The 19,378-nt window shown below is 40.2% G+C and overlaps 1 protein-coding gene across 1 annotated transcript in view; it reads right to left on the bottom strand.

Annotated features, from left to right (window-relative positions):
• Positions 1–845: 845 nt before the first annotated feature.
• Positions 846–19,378, bottom strand: part of pde8a (phosphodiesterase 8A) — a 51,383-nt gene continuing 32,850 nt past the window's right edge. The window contains exons 4-22 of the mRNA XM_063472919.1: positions 18,790–18,846; positions 18,588–18,642; positions 18,329–18,417; positions 18,032–18,110; positions 16,406–16,546; positions 15,755–15,843; positions 15,565–15,616; positions 15,438–15,480; positions 13,991–14,068; positions 13,692–13,762; positions 12,051–12,215; positions 9,559–9,607; positions 9,194–9,329; positions 8,878–9,076; positions 6,746–6,963; positions 5,790–5,922; positions 4,869–5,033; positions 4,617–4,746; positions 846–3,083 (exon numbers count right to left, since the gene is read on the bottom strand). Of these exons, the coding sequence (XP_063328989.1) occupies positions 2,977–3,083; positions 4,617–4,746; positions 4,869–5,033; positions 5,790–5,922; positions 6,746–6,963; positions 8,878–9,076; positions 9,194–9,329; positions 9,559–9,607; positions 12,051–12,215; positions 13,692–13,762; positions 13,991–14,068; positions 15,438–15,480; positions 15,565–15,616; positions 15,755–15,843; positions 16,406–16,546; positions 18,032–18,110; positions 18,329–18,417; positions 18,588–18,642; positions 18,790–18,846 (2,056 nt within the window). The 3' untranslated portion in view covers positions 846–2,976. The remainder of the gene's footprint in view (positions 3,084–4,616; positions 4,747–4,868; positions 5,034–5,789; positions 5,923–6,745; positions 6,964–8,877; positions 9,077–9,193; positions 9,330–9,558; positions 9,608–12,050; positions 12,216–13,691; positions 13,763–13,990; positions 14,069–15,437; positions 15,481–15,564; positions 15,617–15,754; positions 15,844–16,405; positions 16,547–18,031; positions 18,111–18,328; positions 18,418–18,587; positions 18,643–18,789; positions 18,847–19,378) is intronic.

The raw sequence follows: 19,378 nt of genomic DNA, 5'->3' as shown, positions 1-19,378 counted from the left end.
CAGCCTTCATGCATTTCCTTTAAGGACTTGGAGACTATGTTCAATGCAGCCGCCCCCCCCAGAAAAAATCCAACCCACACATATTCACCTGTTCACACAAACAGCATGGATTAAGTGTGTGTTATGAGCAGTTTCTATAGAAATTAACAGTTTGTAACACTCTGTTAAAGAGGAAGGAGATGAACTTTAAATGACCTGTGTTTATATTTAGCTGACAAGGATCTCTAGCAGCAGCAGTGTGACTTATTGACTCTCATGTGCTGGGAAAGAAGTTGGAAGTTGAACTACATTGTCTGTAGCAAGGCAAAACCTTGAAGGGAGGAGGTTGTGGTGGATATATGGGTCGGCTAAGTGATGTAAACACTGAAGACTGTTGTTTATTTTCCATTTCCTACCAACCAGCAAGACCGTCTTCTTTCTCCAATACCTCAATGAAGCAGCTTAAAAAAAAATAATTAAGGAGTATGTACTTTAAACCAGAGTTAAAAAGTCCCGTTTTAATCATATGTGGGAGGATCAAAAAGAAAATGAAAATAAGAATCTTACATGTGTCTTATTTTTCCTTGGGGTTTGTAGATTAAAAAGAAAGTGCCACAGAAAAAAAAGCAGCCTCAGTCACATTTTACTGTGTTTGTTTTTTGACTAGTTTATACTATATTGAAGTGTGTCACACGGGGTGTTATCCGGCTGCCATGTAGTTTGAGATGCTCCACAAAACGTTGAAAACCTTTCATTTAAACTAAGTCAAAAGAAAAGAATAAACTAATGGAAGTAACTTGAAGAGGCAGACACAGAGTCTTACTGCAGGCTGTGAAATAAACGAGCAAGTCAAAAAGAAAAATGCATTGAATCATAGACATTAAATATATAATTGACATTATTTTATTTTTCATTGAATAGTTTCTAAATTTTTTTCCCGTGCCTTCAGACCAATGTGTATCAGAAGGAACAAACAAATCCCCTGATTGCGTGTACATTTCTGTCATTTGAGAGAAAGAACGATAATCGTGGTCAGCGCATCTTGTTAACCACCATTTGCTTAGCTGTTATGGCATTTAATATACTGTTTAAAGAGGAAATATTCTTAATAAGCGACAATCTTTAACATATATTAGTATCCTAATCTGAATCCAACCTTGAACAAAAAGCTGTTCCCTGGGTCTGTGCAGAAGGATGTTGGACAAGTGGCCAAAATAGAATGATGTTTGATCCAAAAAAAAAAAAAAAAAAAAAAAAGAAAGAAAGAAGAAAAAAAAGAAAAAGAAAATCAATACAAGCTGGCCTTCAGGAGACTGCTTAAAGACAGTGATAGACAACTCTGCGATCCACATCCTTCTTAACCATTTAGTTCTCTGTATACATGCTCTGCGTGACCATCCCATTCAAAAGTATTCAGATAGCTATAATGGTTGATCTCTTTTGCTGTAAATCCAGTGTAAAATTCATTGTCTATAAAAATATTGAGATTTCCTTGAACATAACCTTCTGACTATGTCATAATAAAAACTCCAGATGTCTGTTGCAGTTGCACAGTGGGATGTACTGTATAAATATTGTATAAAATAAGGCAGTCTTTTCAGTAGGATAAACCAGATACAAAAATTTCTGGGAGACAAAATTTTTCAAGTCCAAAATGTTTTCACATATTTCTGCTGTTGTCAAATGTCAAGCGGTTTACAGCATTAAACCAAGAGCAAGGGATTGTTGCAACAATGAATACACCCACGCACTCGCAGCAACAACCAAAACACACCCACACGCGCACACACACACACACACACACACACGCACGCACGCAAACTCCCGATGATCAACAATAACAGCTTATTCTCCAATGCAACATCCCATCCCTGGACAAATCACTGAGACGTAGACATTTCTAATATTGTTTACAGTGCAATACAAAAGTGTTCATTCAAACTGGTACTGTACTTTTGATAAGAAAATTAAAAACAAAAGTTTAATATGGTAATGCTTCATATGAATAATAATTGTGAATTTTCGAGAGTTATAGTAGTATTTGTCTTCATTAGCTTTGGCTTTTCTTGCTCTTCATAAATTCATTTTGTTCTCGTCAACTAATTCATTTAGGAATTTTTATATAGAAAATATGGAACATCTTAAGAAAAATGTACACACCAAATCATCTGCAGTTAGATACCTACGATTGTGATGTTGAGGTTTTTGTCTCTCAGCGGTGGCCTAAGAGAAAGGTCCACCCCCCCCGACCCATAAAGAAAGCATCTCCTCTCACATGTCTGCTAAGACAGCTATGTGTCAACTTGGTTGGGTTTCTCTCGGACACGTGTGAATATTGCCCCAAAACAAAAACAAACAAACAAACAAACAAACAAAAAAAACAAAGAAAAGCAGTGGAGTGTTCTTTCATGGTGTGACCTCCAGGGGGTTGAAAGAGCAGTCCTGCCTTGCTGCGAGCACAGGAATGGAGGTCAAAAGTGATTTCACGGCCTGGTTTGAAAAGATACCTTTTTTCATCCAGACCACGCTTCCATCGAGTCTTTTCAGTAAACAAGCAGTTTTTACTCAAACAGCAACTTCACAGGCAGACAGGAGTGCCCACGTGGCGATCGGGGAGGGACGGGTGCTTCGCCAGAAGACCGGTAATGACCCTCTTTCAGTCATGTCACTTGACCAGCTACACTGCAATTGCCTGAGAGGCACAAGAAGTTCGTAAGGATGCTGCGTGTCCGTGTCTGTTTGTCACAGTTCGCGTACGACAGGCTCGTAAAGCCCGCAGCATTACAGCTGCAACTGCCTGTCAGGAAGGAAGTCCTTCTGTGGTTCTCTGTATGGACGGACATGTGGACGCTCGGTGTGCTACGGAAGCAGGAGAGTGAAGGCGAGGAAGCCCCTTGGCTGGCTGGGCTGGCAGGGAGAGAGACCCCCCCCAGCCAAGAGAGAGAGAGAGAGGTCTGCCTCAGATTACAGAGTCCCAGGGCACAAACACTGCAGCACCTACTCGGGAGGTGGTCGCAGGCTGTGCAGCTTCCTCTCATCCAGGCCTTTCCAATACTTGAAGTTGTTGTCCAAGTGCTGCATAAGATTGGGGAGGTCTGCAAAAGCTGGGGAGAAGAAAAACCAAGATGGGGCTTAAAGACTACATTTTGTTTCAAAGATAGTACGACACATTTATATTTAATAAACATCTCTATCTCACTGTCACAGTATAAAAACAAGCAGCAGCACCTGGCGCTGAAAAATGAAGACAGCAGAACGTGACAAAAACTGCAGTTCCTCCGACGGCCACTTTGGTTCTACCAATGGCCGAATACCCAATAAAAGTGATGGATCAAATTAATATTATTATTATGAGAGTCATAATAAACTGAATCTGCCTCGCTATAGTTTCATGTCATTTCTGCACAAATAACCAACACTTGCAATACAGACGTGTCTGTGTGTGCACGGGCACACAAGAAAAAACAGAAAAGAGAATGAAAACATAACACTGACGTTATCCACCATTTTGGCTCTTCAGCTGTCATCCCTCCACTCACATGCATGCTAACTAATTACAGGGGGATAAATCAGTTAGCGTTGTATGTCGGCACCAACTTTAATTAGATAGCGCGGGTCGTAAACCAGTCGGAAGGTCGGTGGATCGATTCCCCGGCTACTTCACTCTGAACGTCGAAGTATCCTCGGGCAAGGTACTGAACTCAACGTTGCCCCTGATGCATGCACTGGAGTATGAGTGTATGTATGAATGTTAGACAAAGCACTTAGGTGGAGGGGAAAAAAAAAGTGCTTGTATGACAGGGTGAATGAGGCTTGTAGAAAAGCACTTTATAAGTAATAATTTACCATTACAGAAAGTGAGGAATAAACTCCATTTTCTTTGTCCCCTGTATGTTTGGGGCACATTATGGAGAATGAATAACCTCCTCTGCCCCCAAATGGTGTGTCGGCCGTCGGCTTTGACATGGAGAAAAGAGCACGATTGGACTTTAGAGCAAACCTAATTGCCACTTAAGAGTGGTTCTAAACAATTGAAGCATCACAGCCCACCCCAAGTGAATAACCCCTTGGTTATACAAGCAGATATAGAGCATGGCTACTGCTACAGCAGCCAATGCAAGCTGTGTCACCAACTGAAGTCACTGAACTAGTCCTCTCAACTGTGTTTGTGGTTTCGGTGCCTTTTGCAGCATTTTTTTTAATGATTATCTGATAATAACATGGCTGTGTGAAAATGTAGGACTATTTTATTTGTGAGCTAGCACTAATTAGAAGACATCTATGTGCATGTGATGCTCCCTAACAGTCTACGGGCGTGCCATTCCATCCAAGTTAGACAACACTAGCAAGCTTACCAGGATGATAACATCTATAGTGTATCTGCCTACAGTATGAGCCTTTGGATTAATTTCTTTACAAGGCAACAAAAGGCCATGTTTGATGGCACCAAACACCGAGTATGTTTGCTGTGATCTAATAACACTGAGAATTTTATTATGACAGTGAAAGACAAATGCCACCTAATCACATTACAGCGAATAACTGAACCTCCTACGAATATTGATCCTGTGCATGCATAGGAATTGACACAAATATAGATATAAAAGTACTTTTTATGTCATGCTGTGCAGACTTACCGTCCCATGCATCAAACATGTCTGTAATGAAGTAGTCTATGAAGGAAATCTGGGACTTTGGGATGCTACAAGTGTTTCTGTCAAACACAGGCATGACCACCGGTAGACCTTGTCTCTTCTCCTCGTCAGTCTGCATCAGAGATAAGAGCGCAAGGAGTCATCAATCCCAGTAAACACATTACAGCTGCTTCCTGCTGGATCCATTTCCACACGCATTCAACACTATGTTATTTGTTTCCCCCCTCTAATCACCTGTGCAAAATACTCCTCTGAGATTCGTCCAGCCCATTCTATACAGAGCTCCTGAGGCCTACATGGATTGGATATGTCTGCACATTTAATCAGCATCCGCTTGACAAGGATGCGATTCTCGGGGGATGTCAAGATGCTTTTGACAGATTCCTCATCGTTGTTTCCCTGTATATAAAGAAAGAAGAAAAGAAAAAGCAAACATTTACCACAAAATAAACTCAAATTTAAGTTTTTAGTTAAAATCAACAGCACCTTACAAGTGAACTACTTCACGAATAACCTGATATGTCTTTACAAAGAGCAGCCCTGGCAGCTGATAGGGTTTAGTCTTCTAGTCGTTTAATTATGAGTTACACTTCCATGTAAATGAGCACAGCAATCTTCATGAAGTCACATGATATGAGTTGTACTTTATGTTACAAGACTGAATTCACTGAGAGTAATGTTAAACCAACCTGCAGAAGAAGATCTGTTTCCCCTAGCACAGTTATTTTATTCCCGATCTTTGTGTTTTGTCTTACAGTCAAACGATATTATGTTTTTCCCTCAAGGCACTCTTTTATTAACCAAACCTGACCTTCATCACATTTTACATCAGACACAAATGCACAAGCCCTCTAAAAATCCTACACTTAAAAAAGAAATACAGCTTTTAAATGTCTGTGTTGAGCATTCCACACAGGGATGAGAAAGATGGTACCAAGTTGCAAAACTCTCCCCCCACAAAGACATCTGTACCACAGCAAACACCAGTATCATCATCTCCCTAAGCCCTGAAGACACTGTGGCTCGCTTACTGTTGGTGTATCATTATCTGGTTTATTTAGGGGGGGAAAAGGGGAAAAAAGGGAAATTATATTTCCTCACAGGTATGAAATCTATATTAAAAATCATTTAAGAGTGTTTCAATTTCATTCTCACCCCATTCTCCTCCAGAGCAGCCAGTGGTTTGTTGATGCTGTTGACAAACTTGTTGACATGCTCAAAGTGTTTGGTCATCTCAGTTGCGAGCACCATGTCAATGATGGCCTGTCGTAATGTTCGATATTCATTCCTTGAGAGAGAGTGTGGACAGGAATCACGTGGGTAAGGGAGAGAAAGACGGGGAGAAGTGAAAACAGAGAGTGAGATGACAGTGTGGTAAATAGCCTGGAAACCCGTGTGAACAGTTTTCCCCTTCACTACAGTGACAGTGGCCATGAATGAATGCTTTGTTCACCTTCTCCCTTGGAGGGGACCAGCAAATGTGAGCTATTCTGTTTTGGGACTCAAATCACATTACTACCCGGCTGCTGTCAGCACACAAACACACAGTATCACTTTCATCAGTGCGTATGGAGACTTAAGTCCTATGATACTTCAGATCATGTGCGTGTCTCAAAGTGCTTCCATATGTTAAATATAAATGAGCCTGACCTTACATGTTGCAAAATCTAAAGATTTTATAGAGCATGAAGAAACAAAAACAAAAACAAAAAAAAACAACAGTAAAATAAAATACCTGGAATCATGGTTTATCTGATCAAAAGTCAGCAAATTCACTTAAACTGAAATAAATAATTCATCCCAAAATAGAAATGTAGTAATCGTTTTTTCAACTCTGTGCAAGCAAAGGCTGTGTGGCAAATATTAGCCCTTTGAGCACACAGTGACAGCAGATTAGACAGCTTGATGTCTAGTATAAACGATAACTAATTTAGGCCTTGAGGCTTCAAATGTAGCTACATCCTAAAAATTCTTCCTCTTAACTCAGTTATTAGGGAAAAAGCTTAAAGTCTGGACACCTAATACATTTATGTTTGGGGAACTTGTGGTGTTTTACAGAGCTACTGGCAGTAAAAGCAAGCGCACAGACGGCCACATCATAAATCTCCTACCTTTCTATGTTTTTGAAGATGTTGCACTTATCATCTCTCGTGGTGATCTGGAAGGCCAGTGCGGCATGGTGACTCTCTAGTACAGCTGTGTCATTATAGAGGATGGCCAGCTCGCTTCCTGCATTGCAAAGGAAGCTGTTGGTACGGCCTGGGTGGTCCACATCGTGCACGGTAGCAGCAATCAGGGCGGCCACCTCATCAATGGGATCCAGACTTTGCTGTTGGTAGAAGCCAATGAAGTTGAAGGTTGGCATTTGAATAGCCTAATCGTTATCAGGTGAATGATAAGCTATACTAACAGTTGGCACAGTATAACCTTCTACTATTATAACATTTATATAACAAACATTTCCATCTTTGTTCAGTTCTCTGTCAAGATGATCCCACACTGCTTTAATAACGTTGAGATCCGGGGTCTGGGGAGTCCAATCCATGACTGATATTGTTCCACTGTGCGTTCTTCTATCCAGGTTTGCTTTTACTGCACTGGCAGTGTGCTAAAAATGAAGCCAATGTTTCCAGCTGGTTTTGCATAGTAGATCTGACAGCATTTTCAGATTTTATAATTCCATCAGTTTTTTTTTATATTCCCAACAACATTTGTTGAGATGCAGCCCCAAACTATGAGAGAACCTCCACCGTGTTTTATAGATGGCTGCTCACACTCATTGTTGTACCTCTCTCCTGACCTCCTCCGTACAAACAACAACAATTTGAACCAAAATTTTCCAATTTGGATTCATCATTTATTAAGACCTGTGGTCACTGATTTTCATTTCAGTTCTGGTGTAATTTTCTCCCCGTTTCCCTTCCTTACGAAAAGCTTTCTTGACAGCCACCCTTCCACTGAGACCATTTCTGATGAGACTTCAGTGAGCAGGAAATGAATCAGCTGAGGATTCAGATTTATCTCTCAGATCGTTTGCTGGATTTGTTCCTCTTTCCTAAAGACATGACTTTCAAAAACTGTTCATCTATATAGTGTTTTTAGGGCTGTCATTTCTTCTTTTGCCCCCCACTTGTCCAATTTCCTCACATTTTTTAAGAACATGTACTGCACCATGCTGAATAAATGCCAAGTTTCAGCAAACAGTTCTTTGGGAGTCATCGTGTTGGTGAGAAAAAGCTATATGTCCATCAAACTGAGTTATCTTTGACATTTTTCATAGATTCGACTGAAGAAGTGGGAAAAAATGTTGTTTTTGTGACAGACTGCTTGCTGACTTGTCTGTTACATGTGGACACAATGCTGGTTCATTGCTTGAGCTAGATGCATTTTATGCTGGGCTGATTCAAAGGTCAGTGTTAAGTGGAGTAAAATATGACCGCTGTAAAAATATAAATAAAATAATAATAATAAAATAATAACACAAGAAAGTCTGACTCCTTGGAAGCATAACAGAAAGAAACAAGGAGTGGCTCAAGACTTTTGCACAGTATTCTTTTATCATAATACACATTTCATGTCTAATGCTAGCCAGAAACCGAAAATCATTTAGTCTTTAAAGCACTTGGTTTTTGTTTTTTTGTTTTTTTTAAAGCTTTGTTCTACTTTTGATTTGAGGTATATTTAAGACATTTAAAGAGTATGCTATACAACAGTACATAACAGATTTTAAACCTGCTAACCCTGCAGATTTCAAGGGATTTATTAACTCTGGTGATATAACTACACTGTTTACGGGCTAAGCCAATGAAAGATCACTCCACTGAGTTCAGAAATAGACGGTTTGGTAAGCAGCTTTAGCCACTGCACATCACCCAACAAATACTGAGCTACTGACACACTTGGACAAAACCAAGACTTTTTAGGATAAAGTAGACTCAGACAGGACAAGTGACACCCAAGACTGTGTTGAGACTTGTGTCTGGCTGTGTTACCTTCCAGCATTTAGTTACTTGTAGAGGTCTGGGTCCAAAAATCAGAAATGGTGAACTCTTGCAAACAAAAGTAGGGCAGACTGCTGAAGCTTTAAATAACTATTTTATCCATCTATAACATCTGGTTCTGACCTAAGATAATTCACATAAACCATAAGTGAACATTGTTTTTAATTCTAAATTATACAAGTAATTAGGAAATATGAGCTTAATTTGTAATATACTTTTTAAAACTAACATTATTAATTTACCTTGACCCTCTCCTTGCAGAGAAAATAGGCCGTTGCATGCAGGACATCAGCTGCATGGGTAGAGTTGTGGTAGGAGTTACTCGAGTGGTAGTTCGCTTCAATGACTTGTAGCCAGGAGCGCAAAGTGGCTTCAGGGCAGTTTAGGAACTCACAGACTCCAAAGCGGGAGAAGATCTTCAGGCCCAAGTAGGTCAGAGGCCTGTGGGATGATTGAACATGAAACTTTAACACAAGCTGTCATTGTGAGTCTTCTTTTTATTTTTCCCCCAAAAAACACACAAATCAATCCTGCAGCATTAAACAGGTTCAGCCTCACCGTTTCAGGGTCGCCGCCTCCAAGTTGAAAATGTCAAAGTCCCAAGAGTCCTCATTCTCCATGGTCTGGGCGATTCGAGGGGGGATGTCGTTTAACGACAGAGGAGTTGTCAGGTGACTGGGGAGATGGTGGGGCTCTGTGAGGAAAAGGAAGACACGACAAAGGAGGAATTCAAATGAAGAGGAAAGGGAGGAAGGGAACTAGGATGTTTTTTTAAAAAAAAAAGATGCAGGCAGTTGAGCAATATAAGATACAAAATACACAAAATGTACAAAAATATATAATATACACTGAAGCTGGAAAGAAAATGTAATGAAAAATCTGTACTCTGTGTCAAAATTGCATTATGCATTATGTAAACTCACGTTTGGTGGAAAAGATGTATTCATTTCCTGACAACCTGCGTAAACCATCCTGTAGACCAGAAACAAAGTGTTTTAGGGATTGCAGGTAGAGAGAAAGAGTTGAAAAAATTGCATTAGATGTTATATAAAAGTTATCTTTGGAAAATTAAGCCATTTGGAACACACACACACACACACACACACACACACACACACACACACACACACACACACACACACACACACACACACACACACACACACACACACACACACCAGCTCGGACTTTAAAGAAATCTGTGCCAGATCAGCCTGAACATCTGGATTCAACCATCACAAATGTTTTTAGCGACTCACAAAACAGCATGAATGACATATGAATGAGCCACAAGTCAGGAAGAATCTCCATGTCAATAGTAAATTAAAAAAAATAATTAAAAATGTAATATTATCTACACACAACCTATGAGTCATTTTAATTTGGTAGTTAAAAAGCCAATAAATCATTAAACCAAAACAGCAGTCCCAGCAACGCATGTTCAAAAGATGAACTTCAGTTATCACCTGCGTTTAATGTGATTTAAATAAGAAGCAGGTGGTTGGATTTTGGATTAGTCTCAACAGCTCTTTAAGGAAGTGCATTTCAAGTAACGCGAGAGTGCAAAAAAGAAAGAAGAAAAAATGACAAATGTAGAAATAGACCTGTTGTTCCTGCCTTTATGAGTGTTCTTCCATCTGTGCTGTGGTGACACAGTTTTAAAGGCCATGTTAAGCCGACAGTTCGCGCCAGTTTCCCCACTTGCACAAAGAGGGATGACATGGCCAAATTGAGCTTATTAATGACACCAACACGCAGTCAAAAGAGAAACATATTTCTGAACTGACCGAGTCAGAAATAACACTGTGATAAGTTATGTTCGCAGGTCATATAATCTGCATCGAATGATTTCATCATGACATTTGTCTTCCTCTGGGCATTGATGCATGCTGTGATAGCAAATGGAGCTTATCAGTGGGGTAACACTTCATCACCCAAATAATCAAACACGTGGTGAGAAGCGTAATGATCCGGCTCTGCTAGGACTGTGATTTGTACCAGCTGTGCTGAACACACTGTGTGTTAAGAATTTGAAAGGTAATTTACAAATATTATAAATAGCTCTTGAATGGACTGCCATGACATTTTGGACACAATGCGGATCAGCTGGCTTTCCCTGCTCGTTAACAGGACAGCCATGCAACTCAAAGCAAAGCCTGAGTAGCCACAGCACCTCGAGCCCTATCGACATATAAAGCCGTTCACCTGTTGCCCATCACTTTGTAGCAGATAGTTGGCTTCCTGTCTCTGCTCAACTATATTTCAAATTTCACAAGTCAGCCAAAGTCAGCATGGCCGACAAAGGCACAATCGACACACTGATGGAAAATAACCAAATTAACAAAAAAAAAAAAAAAAAAAAAATAGAATTCACCTATAACATTATGAACATCAACTTTCAAGTTCTTTCTCCAACTCGCCAGCAATGAAAATTACAGACTTCTATCATCCAGTCATTCTCATGCTAGATATATCTACTGGGTGTTGGTGAGTCCATGGGTGTGTGTCACACAGTGAAATGTTTACTTCACAAGTGAAAAAGGAAGAGGAGACTGGCTCATCTTTGACCCCAGCATTGTCTCATGGTGGCGTTGCCTCTGCTACACGCTGGCTATTTTAAGAATTCTTCACCCAGAAAGATGACAGCTCCTCTCTTAATGTTCACTGGGCGGTTTAAGTTCAGAGCCAGCATCCCGTTCACCGTAACAAACTGGACACCTATCATTTCAGCAAAGCACAAATTCGGCTAGGCGCCTCATAAACCAGTACGATTGTGTATAAATAATCTCCTAATCACAGACGCCTCATGGTTTTCGGATTCCATTAGCTTTATCACCTATGCAGAATAAATCTTTCTGGCGAAGGACCAACACCTCTATGCTCTTGTGTTTCCGCAGTGGACATATATAAGTAAAGCCATGCTTATTCATCGGATCCAAAGAACAGGATGTTTCCAGGCCTGTGGAGTCGAGAGGAAAAGGTTCATGTGTGCAGCGAGAGAGAGAGAGAGAGAGAGAGAGAGAGAGGGAGGGAGCGGGGGGAGAAAGAAAGGGTGGGGTGGGCTTTCCTCTCCAGCCTACAGGAGCACAAAGGACAATCTAACACTTCCTCTGGGGTTGTTGCCAAGACTGCCAACTTGGCACTCTTTCTACTTCTGTTCTTCACCATTGCTGTCTGTGAGTCGCTTTTTGCCTCCCGCTCTCTTACCGTCTCCCAAAATACGAATTGATATATTTGCAAAAATACGAGGGCCACATTCAAGGACGTTCCCAAAATGCGTGCTTTTACGTTACCACATCGTGGGCATTCATAGTGCAGGCATCCTGGCTATTCAAGAGTCGTCATATAGGAACTGATTCATTGGCAGATGGAGGAAACAGGTTGTTTCAAACTTCTTAAAGGATCTGCGACTTACCGTCATCAGCCCGCCTACAAGGTCATTTGTGTGGGGATCTTCATCCTTGGTTCCCAGCTGTGGAGAGTAGAGCTCAGTGGTCCTTAGGATCTCCAGTACCCGATCCAAGGCCTCAGCAACAGGCATAGGACTGCTTTCCTGTGCTGCATTAATGATGTTGATTACCTGTGTAATGAAATATTATAAGTATTATCATCATCATCGTCATTATTATTATTATTATGTTGATGATGTAGTATATACAAGAGGAGAGGTAAAAAGTAAAAGTCCCTCCTGTAAACATGATTATAAATGACATGTACGTTGAACCAAGTACAAATAAAATAAAAATAATCATAAATTCTCCAATAAAAGTGTGTTTCAAACAATGCACATTAAACTAGCATCACTTTATTTGGGCCATTTGAAAGCCTCTGGGGCCAGACTAAAAAGGCTCTGTCCCTTGTAGTTTCAGGCATACACACGTGTAAATTGGAAAGAAAAAAGGGTCACAAATACAGCTAGATGACTCTTTGGAAATGTACAAATTTTGTTTATTTGTGAAAAGTAAATGTATCCTCTGTAAAAAAAAATAAAACAACAACAATAAAAACCAAACAAACATCAGTTTCGCAGATTACCAGTGCACTCCTCTAGCTATAATACACAATGTAATGTCACAGCAGCAACAATTGCTTCTCTACAATCACTGCGGATGTCTTTCATCTTTGGCACACCTGAATGCTCCAGACCAGTAAACCGCCAAAACTGTGACTTCAATCTTCCTGTGTAAGAAGTAAGCATGCATGTAGGTTTTCTTTTGTTTTGTTTTTCACATGCAACCTTCTGCATTTTGGCTTAGTTTTTGTTAAATAAATACTGCTACCGTCTAATATGTCACGTTTTGTTTTCCATCTGGGGTTGTGTTTACCAAATTTCAAAACCTGCTGAGGAACAGATAATTCTTTATCTCCTGATACATAGTACACCCTCTGTCAAGGTTGTACTCTCTTTTTCATATGTCTGTATGACCTGCTCTTGCTCAGTAACTAATTACAGTACAATATCAAAATGTTTCTTTAAGTAAATTAGTATTTAAATAGGAGCTCAAAAGCAGAGATATTTTCATTTCTACTCAGAAGGCTGAGGCGGCTTTAGCAATGGGCACCTATGGGCGAGGTCAGCAAACATGCGCAAGAACAGAAGTTCCAGTTAATTCGCTTACACACACATAAACACACACAGTACCCGCAGTACTATCAGCGCTTTATTCTGGTGAGGATGACGCCTACAGGGACTGACTACACAGTCAAATGATACAGCAGAGGAACTGCAGTGTGTCATATGACCCATCCCTGGGGACTTTTTCTGTTCCGACTATCCAGCCTGCAAACTGCATAAACCAGTAAAACGGCAGGTCATTCCCGTCCAACATGCTTTAGTGTCTTGTGCATAAAATCTGGCATTTTATCAGCTTGTCTACTCTTAACATAGTGTGTGTGACCTCTACACTCAGTGCTGGTAGCTCTTCAAAAAGTGCTCATGGCAGTCGTGGCAATTTTTATAATCCAAGAGTTCGGTCATGAGATCTAAAACATCAAAACAAAGTGCTAATCATATGATGGAGGCTGAGAGGGATGATGAGGAAGGAAATGTACCCACCTTAGTGATGGGAGCCTCTATAGTCATGGAGTGGATACGAGCCATTGACGAGTGCCTTCGCTGTGAGCTCCCTGGAAGAAGAAGACAAAAAAAAAAATCACATTGATTTTCAGCAAACTGTGAAAGTTGTGTAGTTCAAGCACAAGTTAGGTAGGCAGCAGTTTTCCCCAACCACTTTCTAATTAGTGTGTTTGTGTGTGCATCCAATCAACAATTGATGTAAACAGACAATAGGGAATGTTTCATAAGCTGACACGAAACGGCCAGAGTTTCCATCATCCGTCTCCTTTCACGCTCACCATCGCTCCCTCGAGATGTTGTGGATCTTACATCCAGAGAGCCTTTCCTCCGGTCTTTGTGCTTACTGGATTGTATGTCTGGGGAGAAGAAAACACCTTTCATTAGCAAATGCAAGCAGACAAAATTGAGATGTGGCAGGAATATGACTGATCTTTGGCTAGAGGAAGAAATGTCTCAGTATGTAGAAATCTGTACTTTTATCTATTTAAAAAAAAAAAAAAAAAAAAAAAAAAAAGTTCCATGGTTGTTTTGTTTCTCGCAATTATTTTTATTTTTATATGGATGAATATGCAAAGTTGAATATTCAAAGTGGGACAAAAAGAAAGAGCCAAGAAAGTGAAATCTAATACAGTTTATGTCAGAACAAATATGCTGCTAGAAGAAAACTGAAAAGCAACAGTAGACGTTACAGCTGTTTTACAGTAATATCACTCTTAGACATTTTGTGTGTTGTGGAAGTCCATCCTACAACACGTTCTGACAGTTTCTAACGTAGGTGAGAGTCTCAAACATGCAGGAATAAACAGAGCATTTCCTGGGGACTGTTCCCAGATGCAAGTATGCTACAGAAGTGTGTGTTTTTAAGGCAATGAAGAAAATTTCCACCCAGTGTTATGGTGTAGCTTGTTGACGGGGTTGTAAACTATTTTAGATCAACAGTAGTCTATCAGGGGAAAAGATCTCATCATGTTTTAGCTACACATATAGTGCTTTTGGATAGCACCCTCTTGTTTGTTTATTTCATTAATTATCATTGAATTTTATTTGAATTTATCAACAGTAGGAACTTTCCCCCCGTTTGTCTGCATGCTAAATGTCACTTGCACTTTCCAGTAATCTGAAAGAGTTCACCAACTTTTACTTGTAGCTGTAAGGCTTCCCAGACAAGAAGGAAGATTTTCAAAATCAATTTTTCGCAGTGAGCTGGTGACGCCAGCACAGGAACGATATGATCCCCGTTTTGTTTGCCTGTCAGAAGTCAAGCTGCTGCATTTTGATATCGGTTGCAGCTGTGAATTGGCCTTACACTTCAGTCCACAATACAACGAGAAACAATAGTCCAGTTGAGAGAAAGTGAAAATATGAATGACCTTTTCAAGGTAAACAAAAAGACAGAATTCATTCCTCGTGAGATATTTCTCAGCTAGATAAAGCAGGACTGCACACTCTGTTAATCTAAGGTTTAAAGTTTGGGTTGTGATTATAGAAAGCAATAATTTTTGCTGGCATGGTGCAATATATTTGCTAAAATATTTCCAAAGTCTGACTTCACAAAGCTCCCAACTGCATGTATTCTTATAAAATAAAAAAATAAAAATAAAAAAGCACTGTATGTTGATCTTTCTAATGACCAGCAGCTTGGCCGTGAAATCATGAAACCTTGTGTGAATTCTGGCACAAATTTTAACTGGACGGAGGATATGGTCAACATTTAATGGATCTCACCTGTCTGAGACTCTGCCTGCACACGTTCACTGGATTTATCAGTCTGCATGGACATAGTGGAAAAGCAACATGATGAAAAGCAAAAAGCTCACATCATTCTTCATTAACAACTAGAAACACATCTCACCTTATTATTATCATTTAAAGGCCTGTTGATAGACACATAGTGTCTGATTTTTCTGTGAAAGACAAAAGCATATTAACACAAAAGAGAAACCTAAACTGAATAATCATTACAGTGTAATCATTCTGTTGCTGAACAGGTCATTTACATTAAATCAGACTACAGGAGCAAGATTTCCAAAACACCCACTCACCCTCCCTGCCCAATTACAGGTGTGATCTTCACATTTTGCTGAATGCTGTCTCCATTCTTCTTTTTGGCATAGTAAATCCCCTGCCATTCCTGGAAAACATAAAAATAAGTCATGTGACCAATTATTTAACTATTTATCACAAAAACTGAAAATATAAGACTTGAAAACATCCGATAAATAGGTGTGGAGCTCGGTTGGTGTTTGCGCTGCAGATTGGGGGGGAGGTAGGAGGTAGGTCAGTGTATTTCAGATGGCAGCCACTTGCTTTAATGGGGAAGGGGCACGCTCCTGGAGTCCAGTGCTCTTGTTTCATGTCACCCCCTCCCCACAGACTACCTTAGTAGCTTGAAAAGACCCTTCCTGCTGTTAGCCTGTCTGCGACTGACCTTCGCTCTCTGTGTAGTGAGATTACAGCACATCAACCGCTGCTCTTATGCACATGAAACGGAGGTACTGGATGACCAGTGGTGCAGACTTACAGCACACACATGACATGCCAAAACTGTATATGTATAACCAATCAGAAAAAAAGCTCCTCACATATTACCTGATGAAATTAAGTCTGTGATGAAGTAAACTAAATTTAAAAAAACGTGTATGACCTGAAATGTGAGATGCGAACGATAAAATGATTTGATAAATGCACTTTACCTTTCCTTTGCGTATGCAGGAGTTTATCGTTTCAAGGAGATCAGGCTTATTCTTCTCACTTTTAGGCACTTCTATTATTTCCTTCCCTATTAGCTCGCCTTGTTGGTAGCCCATAATGGACTCGTAGGCAGGATTCACATACTGTCAAGGAGAGGCAACAAGAGACTGTTGTCTGCTGTTTAAAAGATGGACCATGAGTTAAGACCACTACCTCTACTGATACAAGATGCAAAAGTGAGCAACCCCAATTTCTTTATATTTTGCCAGGAAAAAGTGAAACAGGTGGAGCAATTTATTGAAACCTGTGCAAACATACATGGAAACACAGTATATAAAGGGAAAAACAGAGTTTATACAGTTCTAATGAGGCTGAAAGTCAATATTTGGTATGACCACCTTTTATCCTTCAACACAATCTGAACTCTTGGGCAAACTTTCTTGACATTTCTTTAAATAGTCTTCAGGAATAGTTCTACAGGCTTCTTGTAGGACATTCCAAGCTCTTCTTTGAACGTTGGCTCCCTTTGGATCCAATGTTGAGATCTGGGCTCTGGGGAGACCAATCCATGACTGATAGCGCTCCATTCTGTTTTTCTATCCAGGTATGCTTTTACTACACTGGTAGTGTGTTTGGCATCATTGTCATTATTCACTGTGACAGACCATGGCAGATGATATGGTACGGTGGAACAAAATCCAGCAAGTCTAACAAGAATCCCAACGCCACCGACTGAAATGGCTGTAGTCACAGACTGTTGTACCTCCTGACATCCTCCACCCATACTGACGTTGAATCAAAGATGTCAAATTTTGATTGATCGCTCTATAAACACTGATTTTCAGTCCAGTTCTTGGTTAATTTTTTTCCTCCCATTTCCCTCCTTTAAGAATGGCCTTTTATAATCATAATTATAATATGTTTATTTATGACTTATTAATACCCCCTTGAAAAATAGATTTCGTCTTTGCCTTTTCTAAAGGACATGACCTTTAGATACTGTCCATCTGCTGTAGCCTTTTCTTTTAGGCCTGCTTCTTTCTTTCTCCTCTACTTATTGAGTTTCCTCAATTTTTCTAAGAAAACACTGCACACCATGCCAAGGTAAGCCAAATCTTTGGTTTATAGGTCTTTGGGAATCACCCTGTTAGTGCAAAAATAATATGTCTGTCAAATGATGTAATCTTTAGCATTTTTCATAGAATAATTTAAAGAAACTGGAACAAATTATCTATTTTTTGCAACAGGCTGCTAGTAACAAAGTTCCTATAGACATAATCTAAATTTTTTAGATGTTGAGTTGTCCAGTATGTGTATCCATAACTTTCAAAAACCCTGGAGAATTACTGCTCAAGAGCACTTAAAAAAATACAAGAAAGTCTGGATTCTTGGAATCAAAATATAAACAAATGAGGGGTAGCTCGAGACCTTCGCACATACTACACATACTACTGTATATGTAAATATGAGAACACAGGCTAAAGTATTATGGGTCATTCAGATGACAGGAACGAAAACAGGATCTTAAACAGGAGAGATTGTGAAAGGAAGAAACAGGAGGGGAAGTTCAGGGAAAGAGAGAGAGAGACAAAAATTGAGCTAGAAGCAAAAGTTTATCAAAAGCCCACCTGAATAACTTGATCTTCAGAAGTGATCTCTATGGCCTCTTGGCTTTGTTCTAGAGCTGTGAAAATAGCATTGCCAGCCCTTGTGTAGAGACACAACAGCACCAGAATTATTGTTAAGAAATGCAAAAGTAGCTTAACATTTATCAACTTTCAAGAAAAATGTAGCAGGAGTTAAAACTGGGATTGAAAGTCAGCATGTTCTTTCCGATGCCTTGCTCTCAGTGCACGAGCATTTAAATAAGGGCACTGTGTATTTAACTACAACACCAGACATCACACCGATACGGTGTGACTCACCTCAATTTGAACTGTGCCCGCACCTCTCCATGCTCCAACTGTAGCAGCTCATTGTAGCAGGCCATCATATTGGCATTTTCCACATATCTCTGAGAGTCAGAGCAACACAGGTAAAAGGCAAAAAAATAAATCCCACTTGCAATTCATGCACAGTCCAAATCTGGACTCCGGCCTTATATACCGATAGATTAAAACATATCAGTACATCAATACGCACGCATTCGGTAGAAGACACACATTTAAAGACAGAGTCACTCACCCTATTAAAGCCAGCATTGATCAGTGGCATCACAGAGGCTTCCTCTCTGTCTGGCCTTAAAAGGAGAGCACGTGTAAGCACCGAAACATCGACAAGACAAACAGTTGTTTAAAGAACATCAGAGGGTTACACGGACCTGCTCCAAGCCAAGCATTTTCAATCATTTCAAACAGTGACAAAAAGGAAGAAAGAGATTACATACCTTTTCACAACGGCGACTATCACAGTGTTTTCTGAAGAGTTGACTGCTCTAATTGACCTGAATGTAAACAGAGGGAGCCTTTTAGCTGGCGAGCAGGCTGGTGGAAAAGCCCATGGCATCAAATCAATGTATTTTTCAGTTTTTCACGCTCCGATTCTCGCAGGCAGGCAGAGCCCACTGGTGGAGCTCTGTGAGCGGGCAGAGGCCTCTGAAAGAATGCAGTGTACAGGGCCACTCATCCGCCTGTGGTTTTCCCCAGCCAGTGGTCATAAAGGCCCTTTAGTTCCCATGTACACCGAACATATGGATCGGCCAAAATGAATAGGGTTAACATACACGCTGGGCAGGGCAAATGAATGTTTGTCAATGTGTTTTTGGTTTGAGCAGAGGCTAAAGATAGAGAGTGGTATAGGCAGTCACCGTTCATTTCTCAGTGACATGACTCCACTAGGTACCATGCAGTGGTAGCCGGGGAACCCAAAGTGAGCTGGCCATTTACCCCCACACAGAGTCATAATCACCAGTGCTGTACCAAATGCACTGTAACACATGAAAAGTAGTTCCATAATTGTTCAGTCACAGCCCTTAG

Source organism: Pelmatolapia mariae, linkage group LG1 (genome assembly GCF_036321145.2).
Source record: "Pelmatolapia mariae isolate MD_Pm_ZW linkage group LG1, Pm_UMD_F_2, whole genome shotgun sequence".
In the NCBI taxonomy this organism is placed as follows: Eukaryota; Metazoa; Chordata; class Actinopteri; order Cichliformes; family Cichlidae; genus Pelmatolapia; species Pelmatolapia mariae.
The sequence above is the reverse complement of the archived record's forward strand: the minus strand, read 5'-3'. Positions and strand labels throughout refer to the sequence as shown.